Source organism: Nerophis ophidion, linkage group LG25 (genome assembly GCF_033978795.1).
Source record: "Nerophis ophidion isolate RoL-2023_Sa linkage group LG25, RoL_Noph_v1.0, whole genome shotgun sequence".
NCBI classification, from domain to species: Eukaryota; Metazoa; Chordata; class Actinopteri; order Syngnathiformes; family Syngnathidae; genus Nerophis; species Nerophis ophidion.
This window is the reverse complement of record NC_084635.1, coordinates 20,386,876-20,409,985: the sequence shown is the minus strand read 5'-3', so window position 1 is coordinate 20,409,985 and position 23,110 is coordinate 20,386,876. Positions and strand designations below refer to the sequence as shown.

At 40.1% G+C, this 23,110-nt stretch overlaps 1 protein-coding gene across 2 annotated transcripts in view; it reads right to left on the bottom strand.

Moving 5' to 3' along the window:
- gas2b (growth arrest-specific 2b) overlaps positions 1–23,110 on the bottom strand; it is an 81,560-nt gene that overhangs the window by 40,607 nt on the left and 17,843 nt on the right. The window contains exons 2-4 of one of the 2 annotated variants that reach the window (XM_061887201.1): positions 17,262–17,513; positions 7,993–8,102; positions 1,937–2,078 (exon numbers count right to left, since the gene is read on the bottom strand). In XM_061887201.1, coding sequence (XP_061743185.1) covers positions 1,937–2,078; positions 7,993–8,102; positions 17,262–17,484 — 475 coding nt within the window. In that variant the 5' untranslated portion in view covers positions 17,485–17,513. The remainder of the gene's footprint in view (positions 1–1,936; positions 2,079–7,992; positions 8,103–17,261; positions 17,514–23,110) is intronic. The other variant, XM_061887202.1, reaches the window with a different exon arrangement.

Sequence of the window (23,110 nt, the reverse complement as noted above, 5' to 3'; positions counted from 1 at the left end):
TATATGTATATATGTGTGTCTTGATTGGATTATCCAGAGAATAGTGCTCGATACCGTGGTAGAGCGCAATATGTATGTGTGGGAAAAATCACAAGACTACTTATCTCTACAGAACTGTTTCATGAGGGGTTCCCCCAATCATCAGGAGATTTTACTTTTTTTTTTAATCTTTTTTAAATTTTTTTAAATTACATTTTTTAAAATCTTTTGATGATTGAAGGAACCCCTCATGAAACAGTTCTGTAGAGATGAAGTAGTCTTGTGATTTTCCCCACACATACATATTGCGCTCTACCACGGTATCGAGCACTATTCTCTGGAAAATCCAATCAAGACACACAAATATATATATATATATATATATATATATATATATATATATATATATATATATATATATATATATATATATATATATATATATCAAATGGGGCAGCACGGTGGAACAGGGGTTAGTGTGTATACCTCACAATATGAAGGTCTTGAGTAGTCCTGGGTTCAATCCCGGGCTCTGGAACTTTCTGTGTGGAATTTGCATGTTCACATGTACACATATATACACACACATACATATATATATGTTCATATATAAATATATATATATCCATTTTCTACCGCTTATTCCTTGTGGGGTCGCAGGGGGCGCGGGTGCCTATCTCAGCTATTTTTTAAATTTAAATCTGTCCTTTATAATCCATTTTCTACCGCTTGTTACTCTCAGTGTATATTGCATACTGCATACTTAATGAAACAGCATATGTTAGACCATTGGACCATATTGTCACACCTGTAGATTATGTTTTGTTTTATGCTGTTTGGTCATGTTATGATTACTTTTTAGACATTTAGTTCTGTCTTTGCACTTCCTGTTTTTTTTTCATCTCCATGCCAATCCATTTAGTTCCACCTGTTCTTCTAGTCACGTCCCTGTCCTCAGCCTCACACCTGTTTTCACTAATTATCATAGCTGCTATTTAAGCCATTCTTTTTCTGTCTTCGTCCTGGCAACGTCATCTACCTATCCTGCACCTACCCATGCTGCAACTCCTTCATGCCCTCGAGCACCTTCTATGCCTTCCATGCCATTGATCCATGCCCCTTGTCCTTTTCCAAGTAAGTTTTGTTATTCATGCCTTTGAGCAAGTGTTTTCTTTTCATGTTTGTAGTTTGCAGCATTTATGCTAGTCTTTTGTTTTTTCATAGCCAAGTGTTTGCACCTCCTTGTGAGCGCCCTTTGTTTGCCTTTTTGTAGTTTGTTTGTTAATTGATAAATTAGACATCTACCTTAATTCACGCCTGGATCGTTCCAAATTCCCTCTGCGTCGAAGAAACAACCCTAATCAAAGTCCAAGTTTGACACATATGATGTTTTTGATTGATTGATTGATACTTTTATTAGTAGATTGCACAGTTCAGTACATATTCCGTACAATTGACCACTAAATGGTAACACCCGAATATGTTTTTCAACTCGTTTAAGTCGGGGTCCACGTTAATCAATTTATGGTAATGTCATGAATGCGGAAAGAAATAAGTGTCTCATATAGACACCACTTGTATAGTGCACACAAAATCCTCATTTAAATAAGGCGGTCCGCACCACTTTTGCACTTGCTATCAATTGTACACACAGTCTTAGTAGATCACCTCCAACACGCACACTAATAACATATGCAATTTTACAGTTTGCACAAGTTTTTGTTTTATTTTAGTAGATTAGGAAAATCGAATCATACAAAAATTGAAGAGTCGTAAAACCGAGGTACCAGGTACTCATCTTCAGTTTTTCCATAAAGTACCGACAGAACATTTAAATACCTGAGATGATTATTCTTGCACATCAAACTATCAAATTGGAGCAGCAGCAAGGAGTCTGAAGGCATAAGGAGCTGCCGGGTTGTCTTTATTTAAGGTGTCAGAGAAGTATTTTGCTCACCCAAATCCTCGGATTCAAAAAGGTGGGCGCTGTCGACACCAATCTTGCAACACCAATAGAGGAAGTTTGCTGTGTTGTCTCTGGCAAAAAATGATCCTGACGTTGCATCGGCTCTCCAGTGGATCACTCTTCTAGGGACAGGCTGCACACAACACACATAAAACGACATGCTAAGGAAGAAGCAGGAGGAGCCAAATTAATTTGTAAACAGCATACTTTTATCCATGAAAATACGCATAAGATGCCGATGGTGTGTTTGATAGCAAAGCAGCTAACAGGTTGCCAACCATCCCTTGAAAAATGTTATGTCCCATGTTTAGAAGCAACAGTAAGTTTTTGTATTGAGCTGCCCGTGTTTTTATTACCAGGTGTAAGTGAAGTTAATTATATTTGTATAGCGCTTTTCTCTAGTGACTCAAAGCGCTTTTTACATAGTGAAACCCAATATCTGAGTTACATTTAAATCAGTGTGGGTGGCACTGGGAGCAGGAGGGTAAAGTGTCTTGCCCAAGGACACAACGGCAGTGACTAGGATTGAATCTGGACCCCTCAAGTTGCTGGCACGGCCACTCTACCAACCGAGCTGTACTGCCCCACATGTGTGAGTGGCCTTTAGAGCCGACTGTTTTGTAATTATGTTCCTGGGTTGGTCAATTGGCAAAGGAGCTTGGAAGCGATATTTTTAGCAAAATTATTTGCAGACGTACAGTGGGGCAAAAAAGTATTTAGTCTGCCAACGATTGGGCAAGTTCTCCCACTTAAAATGATGACAGAAGTCTGTATTTTTCATCATAGGTAAACTTCAACTGTGAGAGACAGAATGTGAAAAACTAAATCCAGGAGTTCACATTGTAGGAATTTATTTGTAAATTATGGTGGAAAATAAGTATTTGCTCAACCATTCAAAGCTCTCACTGATGGAAGGAGGTTTTGGCTCAAAATCTCACGATACATGGCTCCATTCATTCTTTCCTTAACACGGATCAATCGTCCTGTCCCCTTAGCAGAAAAACAACCCCAAAGCATGACGTTTCCACCCCCATGCTTCACAGTAGGTATGGTGTTCTTGGGATGCAACTTAGTATTCTTCTTCCTCCAAACACGATGAGTTGAGTTTATACCAAAAAGTTCTATTTTAGTTTCATCTGACCACATGACATTCTCCCAATCCTCTGCTGTATCATCCATGTATCCATTTTGGTATCAACTCAACTCGTCATGTTTGGAGGAAGAAGAATACTGAGTTGCATCCCAAGAACACCATACCTACTGTGAAGCATGGGGGTGGAAACATCATGTTTTGGGGCTGTTTTTCTGCTAAGGGGACAGGACGATTGATCCGTGTTAAGGAAAGAATGAATGGGGCCATGTATCGTGAGATTTTGAGCCAAAACCTCCTTCCATCAGTGAGAGCTTTGAATGGTTGACCAAATTGTTATTTTCCACCATAATTTACAAATACATTCTTTAAAATTCCTACAATGTGAATTCCTGGATTTTTTTTTCAAATTCTGTCTCTCACAGTTGAAGTGTACCTATGATGAAAATTACAGACCTATGTCATCATTTTAAGTGGGAGAACTTGCACAATCGGTGACTGACTAAATACTTTTTTTGCCCCACAGTATATCTCAATCTGTGCGCGTGTAATTAAATTTGTGTGTCTGAATGTCATTCTGAGTGTGTGTATTTTGAGAGCCGCTTACGTGTGTTTTAAGTTGTCTGTCCCTACTTTCAAGGGACTTTTGAGACACTTCTGCCATGCAGCATTTGAGGGAGCACATACAGAATAGTGAGTGTATAATACTATAAGAACCGTTCCGCAGGCCACAGTCGCCTGCTGCTGTATTTCACGCACCGATACTTCATCAGTGTTGGTGCTAGGAATTTTCAAAATGTCAAGTCCAAAAAAATGGGGTCCCACAGTCAATTTTTGGAGTCACATTTTTTTGGAGCCGTTTTTGAGAACAAATGATAATTGAATGCATTATCCTGTTATATATCACATTCTATAAGTCATATTTTGTGGTCATGTTTTGTTTGGTTTTGGACTCATTGTGCACTCTTGTCACCATGACAACCATTAGTTTATCCGATTCATTTGGACTCACGCACTTGATTTGTTTAGTACTCACGCACCTGTGTTAAAGGCCTACTGAAATGAGATGTCCTTATTTAAACGGGGATAGAAGGTCCATTCTCTGTGTCATACCTGATCATTTTGCGATATCGCCATATTTTTGCTGAAAGGATTTAGTAGAGAACATCGAAGATAAATTTCGCAACTTTTGGTCGCTAATAAAAAGCCTTGCCTTTACCGGAAGTATGTGCGCGTGACGTCACCGGTGTGAGGGATCCTCACATCCTTAAATTGTTTATAATGTGAGCCTCCAGCAGTAAGAGCAATTCGTACCGAGAAAGCGACAATTTCCCCATTAATTTGAGCGAGGATGAAAGTTTCGTGGATGAGGATATTGATAGTGAAGGACTATAAAAATGAAATAAAATAAAATAAAAAGCGACGACTGCTGGCGGCGGCAGTGTGAGCAATTCAGATGTAATTAGACACATTTACTACATTAATTCTGGAAGATCCCTTATCTGCTTATTGTTTTAATAGTGTTTTAGTGAGATTGTAAAGACATACCCCGAGGTCGGATGGCTGTGGTGAACACAACAGTGTCTCAGAGAGAAGCCAAGCTCACAGCTGCCTTTTTTGACAGCTACTGCAGGAGGACGAATAATCCACTGATCTCTCCGGTAAGATATATAATCACAATTTTCCCATCCAAAAACCTTCTGTTTGAAGTAGAGAAACATGTTCGCTTGACCGCTCTGTGTTAAAGCTTCACAACAAACAAAGAAACACCAGCTGTGTCTCGGTGCTAAAGACAGCTGCAATACACCGCTTTCCACCAACAGCATTGTTCTTTATAGCCTCCATTAATAATTGAACAAATTGCAAAAGATTCAGCAACACAGATGTCCAAATTACTGTGTAATTGCACGATGAAAAGAGACGACTTTTAGCCATAAGTGGTGCTGAGCTAGTATGTCCCCTCCAACCCGAAACGTCACAAACACACGTCATCACAAGCGTCATCATTCCACGATGTTTTCAACAAGAAACTCTGCGGGAAATTTAAAATTTTAATTTAGTAAACTAAACCGGCCGTATTGGCATGTGTTGCAATGTTAATATTTTATCATTGATATATAAACTATCAGACTGCATGGTCGGTAGTAGTGGGTTTCAGTAGGCCTTTAATCATGTCACTATTATTTAAGCTTGTAGTTGCCAGGCAGTCGGCTGCCATCAATGTTGCTGTTCCATGCTCTGTTCATTCTCTTCATGCCATAGTTCATGCTTCATGCCCTGCACTTAAGTTTTGTTTATTCAAGTCATAGTTAGCGAGTTTTTCATGTCCAAGGTTTTTTGCCCCTTGTGGTAATTTTTGTTTTTTTTAGCCAAGTTTGTTCTCCTTCTTGTGCGCGCCTTTAGTTTGCACTTTTAATAGATAAATTAAAATATGTATTTACCTTCACGCCATTGTCCCTTCACCTTCCTTTGCATTCCGGGAAAACAAATCATACCATAGTCCAAGCTATGACACTATATTGTTTTGGAAAAATGTTGTCATGAACGTTACTTAATTCATAAAAAAAAAAAATAATACAGGTGAAGTGAAGTGAATTATATTTATATATAGCGATTTTCTCTAGTGACTCAAAGCACTTTACATAGTGAAACCTAATATCTAAGTTACATTTTAACCAGTGTGGGTGGCACTGGGAGCAGGTGGGTAAAGCGCCTTGCCCAAGGCCACAACGGCAGTGACTAGGATGGCGGAAGCGGGAATCGAACCTGCAACCCTCAAGTTGCTGGCACGGCCACTCTACCAACCGAGCTATGCCGCCCACAAAAGAAAAAACATTTTTATGCATATGTAAATGTATTCAGTTATAAACATTCATTCACTTTCTTCTTTCCTTCACGGATCTAAACTTTAACGCTGCCAGTATTTTTTTCTATATTTGTTTCTATATTTTTATTGTAATATTTTCAGAATGTTTTCTATTTTTGGCCAAGTAAGACGAACAAAACAATCTGAAATTGTCTTTATTTTTTAGTTTTAATGCTGTGATTTTAATAGTCCGGCCCGCGTGTGTGCACAGATTTTCCTCCATGCGGCCCCTGGGCTAAAATGAGTTTGATACCGCCTGGTGTGATACAACACGTGCGCGAGCATTCAGTAGAGCGTGCACGTAATACGATCTGCGTGTGCGTATCTGAGGTATGCCTACATTTAACCAACCACCGGTACCAGATATCAACAATGATGTACCACACTTGCTCAGAGCTGCAAAGCTTCACGCTTCGAGAGCGACAGACACGCAAATCCGACCCTTTCTTATGCGACACTCGGCATTTCTCACGTTTACATTCCCCATTCACTACTCTATACTTTTTTCATAATAATAAACTTTGGTTTTCCCAGCTTGCTGTAGTCGGAGTAACTCTGATCGATTGACCAAAATAACCAATCCCAGGCCAAGTCATCCATCCACTGTGCATACATTGACCCAACAACAGAAGATACTACGCAATTTAGAAAGCACCAAACACAGGTCTTGGCTTCTCTCTTTCACACACCTCAGTTGTACGTTTATTCTGATTTAAAGGGGAACATTATCACCAGACCTATGTAAGCGTCAATATATACCTTGACGGTGCAGAAAAAAGACCATACACTTTTTTTACTGATTTCCGAACTCTAAATGGGTGAATTTTGGCGAATTAAACGCCTTTCTGTTCACCGCTCTTTTTGCGATGACGTCAGAACGTGACGTCTCCGAGGTAATACAGCCGCCATTTTCATTTTCAACACATTACAAACACCGGGTCTCAGCTCTGTTATTTTCCGTTTTTTCGACTATTTTTTGGAACCTTGGAGACATCATGCCTCGTCGGTGTGTTGTCGGAGGGTGTAACAACACTAACAGGGAGGGATTCAAGTTGCACCACTGGCCCGAAGATGCGAAAGTGTCTGCCGCCAGACCCCCATTGAATGTGCCAAAGTGTCTCCACATTTTACCGGCGAAGACAGACATGGCACAGAGATGTATGGATAACCTGCAGATGCATTTGCAACGATAAATTCAACGAAATCACAAAGGTGAGTTTTGTTGATGTTGACTTATGTGCTAATCAGACATATTTGGTTGCGGCGTGACTGCCAGTTAATCGATGCTAACATGCTATGCTAATCGATGCTAACATGCTATTTACCGGCGGTGCTAAAGCAGACATGATACAGAGATGTATGGATAACCTGCAGATGTATTTGCAACTATATTACGTTTCCTTCCACCCACATTTAATGCGAAAAAAACACTTACCAATCGAAGGATTTAAGTTGCTCCAGTGTCACAAGATGCAAAAGTCCTGATCGTTTGGTCCGCACATTTTACCGGCGATGCTAAAGCAGCTATTCGGCCATGCTATAGCTATGAATAGCGTCAATAGCTATTCGCTCAATAGCTTCAGTTTCTTCTTCAATACTTTCATACTCCAACCATCCGTTTCAATACATGCGTAATCTGTTGAATCGCTTAAGCCGCTGAAATCCGAGTCTGAGTCCGAGCTAATGTCGCTAAATCTTGCTGTGGTATTCGCCGTTGTTTGTTTACATTGGCAGCACTGTATGACGTCACAGGGAAATAGATAGTTGCATCGCAAATAGCGAAAATCAAGCACTTTAAAGCTTTTTTTAGGGATATTCGGGGACCGGTAAAATTTTGAAAAAATAATTAAAAAAATACAACAAGCGACAGGGAACTGATTTTTATTGTTTTTACCCCTTTTGAAATTGTGATAATGTTCCCCTTTAAATTGCACGGCGTTTTCCGTAGTTGGGTAAATGTAGGCAGACCTCAGTTGCGCACACGCAAATTGTATTACACGCTCATGAATCTGGATCTGGGCTCTTACCTCTCTTTTTGAAAGGTGGGATTGAATTGAATTGATAAATAATCATGTAGTTTAGTTGTAGCACCTTGCCGTTGTTACTGTGGCTCATCTTGTCTTGGAGGAACTGGGCCGTTTGACAAAGAAGAACACCATTGTCCAGTCTGTCCATTAGACTGTCGGCGGTGAGGTCCACACCTGCACACACACACACACACACACACACGCACACACACACACACACACACACACACACACACACACACACACACACACACGTACACGTTTAAAAGTATACTTGTAAACAATTTACTAGCAGTGCATTCGGAAAGTATTCATCTCGCGTCACTTTTTCCACATTCTGTTATGTTAAAGCCTTTTCCCAATATGGAATACATTTGGCAGAGGGGTAAGTGTGTCTGCCTCACAATACGAAGTTCCTGCAGTCCTGGGTTCAAATCCAGGCTCGGGATCTTTCTGTGTGGAGTTTGCATGTTCTCCCCGTGAATGCGTGGGTTCCCTCCGGGTACTCCGGCTTCCTCCCACTTCCAAAGACATGCACCTGGGGATAGGTTGATTGGCAACACTAAATTGGCCCTAGTGTGTGAATGTGAGTGTGAATGTTGTCTGTCTATCTGTGTTGGCCCTGCGATGAGGTGGCGACTTGTCCAGGGTTTACCCTGCCTTCCGCCCGATTGTAGCTGAGATAGGCGCCAGCGCCCCCCGCGACCCCGAAAGGGAATAAGCGGTAGAAAATGGATGGATGGAATAAATTTTTTTTTTTCCATAAAATTTTACACACAATAACCTGTAATCACATTGTGAAAAGTATTTTTATTTTTTTTTTTAATTTAGCAAATGTATTAAAGATGTCAGGCGGGAAGCGCATTGTGATGCAGGATTTAGTTCTCCCCAGAGATGCAAAGGACACTCCGGACGAAAACGTAAAGGTAAGATGATTTAATAACTGATACACAATACTAAACAGACAGAAATCAACAAAAGAACAACATGGCCAAGGCACGGGAAGCTAAGGCAATACTTAGCACAGAGACTAGAACCAGATACATCAACGTGACTGTAGCTTACCGCAAACAATTGACCAAGACTGACTGACGGGAGAAGGCAGGCTTAAATAAGAAAGTAATTACAACCTGAAAGCGCTCGACATGGACCTGAACACCTGGGAAGAGTTTGCTCAGGACAGATCCAGCTGGAGACACACCGTAAACACTGGACTGAAAGCTGGCGAGGCAAAACTCCACCAGCTTGCAGATGAGAAGCAAGCTCAGAGAAAGAGCAAGCAACTACATCCTGTAGCTGACTCGACCTACAAATGCACCAATGGCAACAGAGTCTGTCACACCCTTGTGGATCTCTACAGCCACAGCAGATGCTTCATGACCAACTAAATCACATCCAAGGGGCGCCAATCCATTGCCTTCCGAGACTTACGGATGCCAACAACAACAACAGGGTGTCATTTTAGACCCAAAAAACACATCATTCAGATGTGCCATAATCTCAAGTACAACATATGTTGAAATGTATCAAGAATTTGTTAATACTGCGGACAGCTCAAACGTATTTTAACGCAATGATTGTGTCTCGTTTTTAGTATTGCATATAACATGTTGGTCCTAGGCAAGAAAAAACACAGAAGCCATTGGAAACCTTACATAAACAATCGCTCAAAATCCTTGACTGAAAACCAAAACAACACTTTAAGTGTGTGCCTTTAATACTATCCAGCCCCGCAGACCCCTGCCTGGTTGCCTGGATTTCAAACTACCAATAGGCCACAGTACGTGAGACTGAAGAAATTCACGTCTGACGCTGTGATCAGCAGCACCAGAGCACCGCAGGGAACGGTGCTGGCCCCTCTTCTCTTCACCCGGTACTCAGAGCTGTGTCACATCCAGAAGTACGCGGATGACACAGCCATTGCCAGGTGCATCAGGGACGGCAAAGAGGAGGAGTTTCGGAGCCTGGTGAGGGACTTTGCTGTCTGGTGCCACAGGAACCTCTTGCAGCTCAATCCGTCAAAGATCAAGGAGCTGGTCATTGACTTTGGGAGGTCGAGTCCAAGGTGACAACCTATTGTGATCAAGGGAGTCGAGGTACAGACCGTGGACTCATTCAAGTACCTCGGGGTGTTTGTGGAAAATAAGCTGGACTGGACTGTTAACACGGACCACAGGAAAGGACAGAGCAGGCTGTACTTCCTGAGGAGGCTGCGCTCCTTCAACATCTGCAAAAAACTCCTGTGGATGTACTACCAGTCTGTGGTTGACAGTATTCTGTTCTACATGGTACTGTGCTGGGGGCAGTAAATCTAAGAAAGACAGCTCCAGACTGGAGAAACTGATCAGGCGGGCCGGTTTTACGATCGGAATAAAACTGGACTCACTGGTGACGGCGGCAGAGAAGAGAACTGTGGAAAAACTAGAGAGCATCCTGGACGATGCTAGTCACCCTCTGCATAGCGTTATCAGCAGCCAGAGGAGCCTGTTCAGTGCTAGACTGCTTCATCCCAAGTGCAGGACTAATAGACTCAAAAACTCCTTTGTCCCACACGCCATTAGACTGTACAACTCCTCGCTGGGGCGGGGGGCGGGTACTAGGATGACAGGGGATGCAAAACAATAACATTGCAATACTTTTTCATAACATGGTCACTGCTGCCTAGTTCCTCTTGTTATATTCTTATTTTAATGTTTAGTTTTTATTGTCATTGATGCTTTTTTTTATTCTTATTGTAATATTTTCCTATATTGTTTACATTTATACCCCCATTATTTACTTTTTACTTTTTAAATTTGATCTCAACTCTGTAAATTTTTCTGAGTGAACTCTCCTGAAGGAATCAATAAATGACTATCCATCTATCTATCCATTTTTCTATCTATCTATCTATCTTTCTATCTATCTATCTATCTATCTATCTATCTATCTATCTATCTATCTATCTATCTATCTATCCATCTATCAACTTCAAAAATGTAGACTTTTAAATTTTGACAACATTCCAAGTTTAGCAACAATACGAATGGTACATAGAATCCTAAATAACACCGCACCAGCGCCACTTAACCGCTTTGTCCAGTTTACATCTGCTGTGACAACTACAAACACACTGGCCTCCACCAGGGGGCAGTGTGGCGTACCCAGATGTAATAATATTTTAATAATTATTGTAAGTGCGTTCCATCCATTTTCTACCGCTTGTCCCTTTTGGGGTCACAGGCATTCGGGCGGTCGTAACCCATAAGTGTTTTAAAACGAGGGCCACCTCTACCTCTGCTTACCAACACCAATTATTCAATCACATTTTGCATCGGAATCAAAAACTTATTTCCATCAATCGAAGAAAGAAAACATTATTTGATAACTTTTATTAGGGCCCATGCACAAAGTCATAACTGGGCAAACACCCAATTGTATATTTTATTGTATTGTATTTTACAGTCTCTCTGGGTTCAAATAAACTTACCAATAAAATGTGTAAGGGAGTGAACTACTGTCAATTTTCCACACTTCATATAGCAACAAATCATGTCAGCAGAAAACAAAGAATGAAAGCGTGATTTTAAAAAATAGTTCTGTTGAAAAAACACCAAGTAAAACCAACAAACACAGAGCTCAATGGTCATATATTAGCACTGGCACAAATTAGTACATAAACATGGCTTTAAAGACTTTGGGTACAATTGTATTTACAACAAACATGTTTACCCAGTAAACACAAAACTGTTGCATAGCAAACATATATTAAAATGACGACAACATCCTTTACTACGTGGACCTGTTTTAAACTTTTAGATGTACAAGATACCACCGGCAGCCACAGGAATGTTTGTTTAAAAACATGCGAGACGATGTGGAATATTGAGGTTGTCGACTTCCAGACACCTGCGTAACAAGATGTTTGTCTGTATATGGTGTGTTTTGGGGATTTCTTGTTTTCAAGTTCTGTTATAAAATACAAACCCTGTTTCCATATGAGTTGGTAAATTGTGTTAAATATAAACGGAATACAATGATTTGCAAATCATTTTCAACCCATATTCAGTTGAATATGCTACAAACACAACATATTTGATGTTCAAACTGATAAACATTTTTTTTTGTGCAAATAATCCTTAACTTTAGAATTTGATGCCAGCAATACATTACAAGGAATTTGGGAAAGGTGGCAATAAATACTGATAAAGTTGAGGAATGCTCATCAAACACTTATTTGGAACATCCCACAGGTGTGCAGGCTAATTGGGAACACGTGTGTGCCATAATTGGGTATAAAAACAGCTTACCAAAAAATGCTCAGTGTTTCACAAGAAAGGATGGGGCGAGGTACACCCCTTTGTCCACAACTGTGTGAGCAAATTGTCAAACAGTTTAAGAATAACGTTTCTCAAGGTGCAATTGCAAGATATTTAGGGATTTCAACATCTACAGTTCAATCAGACATCATTGTGAAGTTTTGTATTAGTGTCCCTAAAAATAGATATACCAGTCCCCAGACACATTTTTTTCTCTAAATGTGGCCCCCGAGTCCAAAATAATTGCCCAGGCCTGGGGTAGAACATGGATGGACATATGGAGATGCATAAGATAATCTTATTTATCAATAAAGTTCATTATGTTTATCAGGAATCGTCTACCTTGTACTTTGTAAAAACACTTTGAGTTTCAACAGTTTCTTGAACTGCATCATATTAGTAAAACGTTTGAGTTATTTGCTTAATTTAATTGCACATACTGTTATGCTAACAGTCTTAAGTGCATACAAATGTTTAAGTACATTTTTTACTTTTTGTCCTTTGTTGAGAATAACATTCATACAAACCCCGTTTCCATATGAGTTGGGAAATTATGTTAGATGTAAATATAAACGGAATACAGTTACTTGTAAATCCGTTTCAACCCATATTCAATTGAATGCACTCCAAAGACAAGATATTTGATGTTCAAACTCATAAACTTTATTTTTTTTTTGCAAATAATAATTAACTTAGAATTTCATGGTTGCAACACGTGCCAAAGTAGTTGGGAAAGGGCATGTTCACCACTGTGTTACGTCACCTTTCATTTAAAAACACTCAATAAATGTTTTGGGAACTGAGGAAACTAATTGTTGAAGCTTTGAAAGTGGAATTCTTTCTCATTCTTGTTTTATGTAGACTTTTTATGTGGAGCTTCAGTCGTTCAACAGTCCGGGGTCTACCCTGTCGTATTTTACGCTTCATAATGCGCCACACATTTTCGATGGGAGACAGGTCTGGACTGCAGGCGGGCCAGGAAAGTACCCGCACTCTTTTTTTAAAAAGCCACGCTGTTGTAACACTTGTCTTGCTGAAATAAGCAGGGGTGTCCATGATAACGTTGCACCCACCTGTTCCCAATCAGCCTGCACACCTGTGGGATGTTCCAAATAAGTGTTTGATGAGCATTCCTCAACTTTATCAGTATTTATTGTCACCTTTCCCAACTTCTTTGTCACGTGTTGCTGGCATCAAATTCTAAAGTTTATGATTATTTAAAAAAAAAAAAGATGTTTATCAGTTTGAACATCAAATATGTTGTCTTTGTAGCATATTCAACTGAATATGGGTTGAAAATGATTTGCAAATCATTGTATTCCATTTATATTTACATCTAACACAATTTCCTGCGATGAGGTGGCGGCTTGTCCAGGGTGTACGCCGCCTTCTGCCCGATAGTAGCTGAGATAGGCGCCGAAAGGGACAAGCGGTAGGAAATGGATGGATGGACAATTTTCTAACTCATATTGAAACGGGGTTTGTACATTCAGACCTATTTGGAGGTGTAGTGGTTCGAGTGTCCGCCCTGAGATCGATAGGTTGTGAGTTCCAACCCCGGCCGAGTCATACCAAAGACTATAAAAAAAAATGGGACCAATTACCTCCCTGCTTGGCACTCAGCATCAAGGGTTGGAAATGGGGGTTAAATCACGATAAATGATTCCCGGGCGCGGCCACCGCTGCTGCCCACTGCTCCCCTCACCTCCCACGGGGTGAACAAGGGGATGGGTCAAATGCAGAGGACAAATTTCACCACACCTAGTGTGTGTGTGACAATCATTGGTACTTTAACTTTAACTTTAAAATTTTTACTTTCTGGGGTAGCAGGTTAAAGTTTACTTTGCACAAGATCTTAGTTCTCTGCAGATGCAGCGAATCATTGAATTTAAATATCAATAAACAAAGGGTTTGAATGTTCTGGATAGTCAAAATCATGTATTATTCTAACTGATCCATTTTGTAGGATTGTTAATGACTGAAGCATAATTGTGTAGTTATTTCCCCATATTTGTACACCATTACTCAGATATGGTAATACTAGCAAGCAGTAGAGAATATGGAGTGTTTTTTTTATAGTCCACACTATGTTGCTTTCTTCATTTTTATGTTACTTATGTTGTTTATTTTTTACATGTGATTTCCATTTTACTTTATCTTCTATTATTACACCTACAAATGTGATTTATTTCACCCTGCCGATGTCGACGTCATCTATTTGTATTTGTGTTTGATTTTCTCTTCTACTATTACTGAATAGCATTATTTTAGATTTACTGAGATTCAAAGATAGTTTGTTGTTGTCAAACCATTTAGTAATTTTGGTCATATTGCCTGAAATAGTACTAAATTTAGAGCAGCATTAAGTAACTTTTAAACCTTCATAAAATGTGTGCATAACTTTTGGGATTTTACATCGATTTACAACTATTTGAATGAGGGCGGTCTATATCACTTTCACTGGCACTTAGCCATTTTGAGGGGGGTGGGAGAAACCCTGACAAACCAACAACTACAAACTTACTGACTTGCTTCACAGCATAACTCACTTACCCTATCCCAATTCGCTAAAAAGACGGAAGTCGATGCGAACGCCTATGTGCCCCCAGAAAACTACAAGAAGAAGAAAAACGCATGCGTTCATTTACTGCTATACTGGCCAAAACAACCAAAGAAACAAAAAGTTGTGTCCAAGGAGACAAAAAAAAAAAGAAAAAGGGGACTATACCCAGATAAAAGGAGAGTCAAGGCTCAGCATTGACCCGGCTTTCACTTGCTAGCGTGATCTCAAAGATGAGGAGGGATTTCCGGACGAAGCTGCTTTGGCACTGTTCCTGCTAAACTGGTAAGTACCTTCCGATGCTCAAATCATAATGATATTATTAATGTTAGCTGTCGGAAATTTGCATGGTAGCATAAATAGCCACCAGCTTGATAGTTCTCAGTTCCACGCTGCCACGAATAGCCAGGAAACAAACTCAAAAGTACTGTATAAAGAAAAAACTAAGCGATGACTGCAAACCTCAAATGTAAAGTTTGAGTACATTCTATAGATTCCTATTGTGGAAAGATCAGTCATACTGAATCATTGTGGTATTATTGTGTCAGTTTGACGTTGTATGCGCTGATCCTCATGGGAAATGTGGTCTTCCTTTGGGCAAAACATGACCGCTTTGGATCACTGGCGCCGCCAAAATCAACCAAAACTGGATGTTTATAAGTGGGGTTTTAAGTCTTATATCAATGTTTTTTATCCTCCCCCCTCCTAAGACATGCACCTGGGGGCAGTTTGATTGGCAACACTAAATTGAATGGGAATGTGAATATTGTCCATCTGTGTTGTCCAGGGTCTACGCCGCCTTCCTACAGACTGCAGCTGGAATATGCTCCAGCACCTCCCGCCACCCTGAGAGGGACAAGCGGTAGAAAAAATGGATGGAAGAATAGAAACTGAACAATTTTTGTACCAGTATTGATCCCTGAGGTACACTGCGAGATACATTTTGGACATATGTTCGCCTCGCTTCACATATCGCTCCCTGTTCGTTAAATAGTTTCTTACCCAGTTCAAGACTAACTTTCTGATACCATAGAGCAGTGGTTCTCAACTTTTTTTCAGTGAAAATGTTTTTAATTCAAGTACTCCCTAATCAGAGCAAAGCATTTTTGGTTGAAAAAAGAGATAAAGAAGTAAAATACAGCACTATGTCATCTGTTTCTGATTTATTAAATTGTATAACAGTGCAAAATATTGTTCATTTGTAGTGGTCTTTCTTGAAATATTTGGAAAAAAATATATAAAAAGATATAAAAACTTGGCATACCTTCAAGTACCCCCAGGGTTTTGCGTACCCCCATTTGAGAACCACTGCCATAGAGTTCTAATTTGTTGGTTTGTTAATATTATGGTATTTCTTTCAAATGCTTTTGCTAAATCCGAAACCATCTGCAACTGATATTGGCATTTTTTTTTATTTATTTTAAGGCCATTGTTGTTGAGATGTTAGCTCTGTAATTATATTGGCTGTATGCAAGTGTTCCACTTTTACTGATTATTTTTTCCAATCTGCTGTTAAATAAATTTTCATTGATTTAAAAAAATAAGTATTATGAAAAACATTTACTACATAAATCTGAAGTTACTCACCAGTTACGACGTACTTGAATATTTTTTTCACTTACCCAAGTAGTTATTAGGATAACCTTTTTATGACACTTTTTTACACAAGTGTGAACAAGTTTGATGAAATCCAAATGAAACAACAACTTTGACTTGTAAAGATCGTACACTATAGTTCAGGGGTCGGGAACCTTTTTGGCTGAGAGAGCCATGAAAGCCAAATATTTCAAAATGTATTTCCGTGAGAGCCATATCATATTTTTTAACACTGAATACAACGAAATGCATGCATTTTTAAGTGCGACCAACATTTTTACAGTATAATAAGTCATTTGTTCTTTTTGATAACATTGTTATTCTGTAGCTAACCAATAATAAATAAACAAACTTTTTTTGAATACTTCTTACCATGAATGGGACTTCTAGAAAATGGATGGATGGATTAAAATGCATGAGAATGTTTTATATCTTAAACGTTGATTGATTGATTGAAACTTTTATTAGTAGATTGCACAGTACAGTACATATTCCGTACAATTGACCACTAAATGGTAACACCGGAATACATTTTTCAACTTGTTTAAGTCGAGGTCCATGTTAATCAATTCATCAATGAATTTGTTATTTTTAACACTGTGAATGCAGCGTAGATAGGCACCAGCATCCCCCGCGACCTGAACGGGACAAGCGGTAGAAAATGGATGGATGGATTGATTTCCAGCGGAATTATTAATTACTTATCGTGGTAAGCAATGTCAGCTAAGATTTTTCCGAGAGCCAGATGCAGTCATCAAAAGAACCACATCTGGCTCAAGAGCCATAGGTTCCCTACCCCTGATATAGTTGAAGAGCGTATGATGTTGTAAACCAGGGAGTTTTTTTGCAATGTGAACAATAAAATGTGAATAATCTCACCCATGATGGTGTTGAGCCAGAGAGCCAGATCTTCTTTCATTGGCAGCAGGCTGGCGTCATGACGGAAAGGCAGCCACTGGTTGTACTCCTGAGGACTAGCGAGGCCCGGCCCACTGTGTCTATACTTTTGGTTGACGAGACAGCTCGTCCCCAATCCTGTCAGTTGAGTCGGGCTCTGAGGACTCTCACCTCTGCTGTTCAATGATTCCACTTTGTCGTCCATACTTCACCTCTGGTTGGCCTTGATAAGTCCTACATGGAAAGGCTTTTAGTTTGAGTCTATTTTGGATTTATCATGCTTTCATCATACGAGCCAGACTGGAGGAAAAAAGTTTATTTTATTTTCAAAATTACAAATCCCGTTTCCATATGAGTTGGGAAATTGTGTTAGATGTAAATATCAACGGAATACAATGATTTGCAAATCCTTTTCAACCCATATTCAATTGAATGCACTACAAAGACAAGATATTTGATGTTCAAACTCATAAACTTTGCGTCGATAACAGTATGGATGGTTCGCTTCCCTTTTGGTCCGGATGACACGATGTCGAATATTTCCAAAAATATGAAATGTGGACTTGTCGCACCACAGAACACTTTTCCACTTTGCATCAGTCCATCTTAGATGATCTCGAGCCCAGAGAAGCCGGCGGCGTTTCTGGATGTTGTTGATAAATGGCTTTTGCTTTGCATAGTGGAGCTTTAACTTGCACTTACAGATGTAGCGATAAACTGTATTTAGTGACAGTAAATGTTTTTCTGAAGTGTTCCTGAGCCCATGTGGTGATATCCTTTAGAGATTAATGTCGGTTTTTGATACAGCGCCGTCTGAGGGATCAAAGGTCAGGGTCATTCAATGTTAGTTTCCGCCCATGCCGCTTATGTGGGGTGATTTCTCCAGATTCTCTGAAACTTTTGATGATATTATGGACCGTAGACGTTGAAATCCTGAAATTTCTTGCAGTTGCACTTTGAGAAACGTTGTTCATAGACTGTTTGACTATTTGCTCACGCAGTTGTGGACAAAGGGGTGTACCTCGCCCCATCCTTTCTTGTGGAAGACTGAGCATTTTTTGGGAAGCTGTTTTTATACCCAATCATGGCACCCACCTGCACGCATGTGGGATGTTCCAAATAAGTGTTTGATGAGCATTCCTCAACTTTATCAGTATCTATTGCCACCTTTCCCAACTTCTTTGTCATGTGTTGCTGGCATCAAATTCTAAAGTTAATGACTATTTACAAAAAATTATAATCATAATAATGTTTATCAGTTTGAACATCAAATATGTTCTCTTTGTAGCATGTTCAACTGAATATGGGTTGAAAATGATTTGCAAATCATTGTATTCTGTTTATATTTACATCAAACACAATTTCCCAACTCATATGGAAACAGAGTTTTTAAGAGTTTTAAGTTTTGGTTTGAACTAATTGACAAAACTCGTTACATACAAATCCCTCAAAATAGTCCAATGACAGCAGAAACAAAAGATCTAAAAAGAACCTTGCAAAAAAAGGAAAAATGTCATAAGTGTGTGTGCTTTTACATTGCAGCTAAGTATCAGTAAAGCATGTGCCAACATGTGCCAAGGCAGAGTGAAAGTGAGAGGTCTTTCTAACAACCGGTCCGGTTTGCAACTATCTGGTCTCCAAGCATCCAGTACAGACAAAAACCGATGGGAGATCGGTATCTGTTGCTTTATGTTGCAATTGACTAAAGAAAAACATTTGAACATTGGCCATTATTCACTCAGTGGGTTCCAGTTGGAGAAATGTGCACATCAAATTATAATGACCATGGAGCAGCGACAGATCAATACCGGCCCGAAATCTGAGATGAGGCTGTGCAAGCAGTGCCTATGCCCTCCGACAAACTGGGCTGGATAGCACGTGCCTGTTTCTGTTTGTCAGCGTGTCGCCAATGCAATGTTTGAAGACACATTTATCATACTCCATGTCTTTCTACACCGTGACATGGTTATTCGTGCTAATCGGACTTTAGACTGCTGAGAAATGTCACACGGTAAGGCTCACAGTACTCCGACACACCGTGAAGGGAGGGTGTTTGTGCGCTGGCAAGTGCTCGTCGCTGCTGTCTTTCAACAACAGGGGTAGGGAACCTATGGCTCTCGAGCCAGATGTGGCTCTTTTGATGTCTGCATCTGGCTCTCAGATAAAACGTAGCCTACGTTGCTTAAGACGATCAGTAATTAATAATTTCGCTGATAATCACACTGTTAAAAATAACCTTCAAAATAAAAACATTCTCATGCATTTTAATGCATCTACCGCACCTGTTTAGGAAGTCGCATCACTGGTCAAAAGTATTTTATTTATTATTGGTTAGCCCCAGAATAACAATGTTATTAAAACGAATAAGAGATGCACGTATTTGTTGTAATCAGGGATTGTCCAAATGAAAGAGAAGGCGTAGAATTCTCTTGTCAGAGCGTGGAACGACACTGTACAAGGGTACAGGTCTACGGGTTTCTCCTCATTGAGCTAAACTGAATCCTGTCTCTGTTTAATTCCTTGCTTCTTGTCTGTTTAATAGATGTTTGAACCTGACAGTTGTATTCAGTGTTAAAAATGTTATACGGCTCTCGCGGAAATACATTTTTAAATATTTGGCTTTCATGGCTCTCAGCCAAAAAGTTTCCGACGCCTGTTCTACAGAGGGGAAAAGCCACTGAAAGACTTAAAACTAGAAGAAAATAAGATGTAACGCTTGCTGGGCATGGTGATGCCGGATTCGTTCTTTTGTGGATGCAGTCGGACAATGGACACAGCGTGGAGGTAAGAAATGAAGATTTATTTAACTAATAAAACAGACTAGGAAACAGAAAAACTGGCACAAGGGCACAAAAGGCAAAACAAAAACAACTAGCCTGAGAGCTGGAGATAAACAAGGTGTAGCGTGAAAGCTAGCGAGTAGAAACATAGAATAGAAGTCTTCACTTGTTGCGTGTAAAGCAAATTAGGATGCGAGAAAGAATGGAGAAAGAGGGCAAGCTTAAATAAGGACGGCGATTAGCAACAACAGGTGTGCGTCGAAAGCGAGGGGCAGGTGAAACTAATAGGAAACCATGGTAACCAGATAAATCAGGAACTAAGGAAGTCAAACAACAGAATGTGATACAAAAACGGAACAAAACTAAAATATGGGATAATCCGTGCATCGGATCATAACATTAGGACTTTTATACCAGCTTTACTTTGAAAAAGGGTATACGCATGGACTATGCCTACATGCTATATCCACTCAACAACGTCCATTGCACCGGTCGCCCAGGGGAGGGTTCTCCACATCTGCGGTCCCCTCCAAGGTTTCTCATTGTATCCCATGGGTTTTTTCTTGCCCTAATGTGGGATCTGTGGCTTGTGCAGCCCTTTGAGACACATGTGATTAAGGCAGACGTAGGGAACCTATGGCTCGTGAGCCAAATGTGGCTCTTTTGACGACTGTATCAGGCCTATCAGATAAATCTCAGCTGACATTGCTTAACAGGATAAGTAATTAATAATTCCGCTGGTAATCACAGTGTTAAAAATAACATTCAAATAATAAAACATTCTCATGTATTTCATTCCATCCATCCTTTTTCTACCGCACCTGTTTAAGGTTGCGGGTGGCTCAGCCAACCCCAGCTGTCCTTTGGGATACAAGAGGGTCGCATTAATGGAAATAAGTATTTTATTTACAATTGGTTAGCTTCAGAAAAACAAGGTTATTAAAAAGAATAAGAGACTTATTATACTCAAAAATGCACGCATTGTATTCAGCGTTAGAACAAATATTATATGGCTCTTACGGAAATACATTTTACGATATTTGGATTTGATGGCTTTCTAAACCAAAAAGTTTACCGACCCCTGGATTAAGGGCTATATAAATACACTTTGACTGATTGATTGATTGATTGATTGATTGATTGATTGAAGTATCCAATGAGTCTCCTGTTGACTGTATTGTCATGTTCCTGGAAAAGACCCTATCATAAAATTCAGCCTCCAAAGGGACGAAATTTTGATTTCAGAAGTGTGATTGTGGGTGGGGAGGGGGATTTGGGGGGCACACACACAACGCGGCTTGCGTACAGGGAGCGAAGCTTGAAAGGATGTTTTGGAGTACTATGAATAAGAAAAAATGTTCAATAATGACTTTTTGGGACACAATAACACATTTAACATAATGTATTTCCTTGCTGAAAATCAAACAATGTCCGCTGGAACAAAATATTGTCACTTAAGACACTGTACTACCAAGATTCCAAAACAGCCGCAGTTTACGTTCTTATTCCCTTGGCACTAGTCTTAGTTAACAACATAACTACCATTGAGTGAATGTTGTATTTGTCTTATATTTGTTCTTGCTCTGTGGAGCTCAACTCACTCTCAGCTGCTGCGTGCTGTAAGTTATTGCCACATTGGCAAGAGGGCATCCCCAGAGAGCCAATCAACAAAACTTGTGTTTGCTGTAAAGCAGGGGTGTCAAACGTACGGCCCGCGGAAGAGGTTTTATCCGGCCTCTGAGGGATGAGTTTGCTAAGTATACAAATTAACCTGAAATTTTTAAATGAAAGAAACAGCTCTTTTACATGTGTCTACTGGATGTTGCAATAGCAATTCTTTGTATCTTTGTAGATCAGGGGTCGGCAACCCGCGGCTCCGGAGCCGCATGCGGCTCTTGGATCACTCTGATGTGGCTCAGGTGCATACTTGCCCACCCCCCCATTTTTAAGGGAGGTTTTCCGGATTTCAGTGCCTCTCACAGAAATCTACCCAGGGAAACATTCTCAGATTTTCACCCGGACAACAATATTGAGGGCATGCCGTGTTGGCAATGCCTTAAACGTCCTCTCGACCATGTTGTCGCGTTCGCTTTGATAATATGCTATCTGAGTGCCGGCCCGCCACATCTAGTGTGCGGCTACTGACTCAACGTGCAAGTGACTGCAATGCATTCTTGTTCAACAGCCATACAGGTTACGCTGAGGGTTGTGATATGAACAACTTTAACACTCTTACTAATATGCGCCACACTGTGAATCCACACCAAACAAGAATGACAAACACATTTTGGGAGAACATCCGCACTGTAACACAACATAAACACAACAGAACAAATACCCAGATTCCCATGCATCCCTAACTCTTCCTACATTATACACCCCCACTAACCCCCCCTCCGTGCATCGGTTGGGGTGGGCGGGGTTGGGGGGGCGGGGTTTGATGGTGCTATTAACCGCAACATGTAAGTGTAAAAAAACAACATTATGATTTGTACATTTTCAGAATTTGCTTCTTCTATTTTTAAACACAGAAAACAATCTGAAGGTGTTTTTATTTTTAAGTTATCGTGCAGGGATTTTAACAGTCCGGCCCACATGGGAGTAGATTTTTCTCCATGTGGCCCCCGATCTAAAATGAGTTTGACAAGCTTTAAGCCTTATTGGCTGTTTTCGCCTGGCGCTAGTGTTTGACTTGTTTCCATTCATATTTTTGGATTTTAAAATGTGCAGGGAACGTGACCCCCAGATTACATCTCCCTACACACAGATCAATAAGTTGTGCGTAGGCCCCTAAAGTCTATGGATGGGGGTCCCCGTTTTGTCTGAAGAAGCAGATCTAAAATTTCAGTTAATACATGACAGAATGCTTCACATGAAATTTTTCCGCAAATGTATTTATAGCCCCTTTCGGCTCAGTTACTGATAAGTTTATAATGTCAGATTTACACAGATCCTCTCATTTTCTGCTGTGGCGTACAGCTGTAGAGCTGGTCTTGTAAGGCAGTTGGGTTTGTTCTCATGTAGAAATTGCCTCAGGAAGGTTTGGAAATG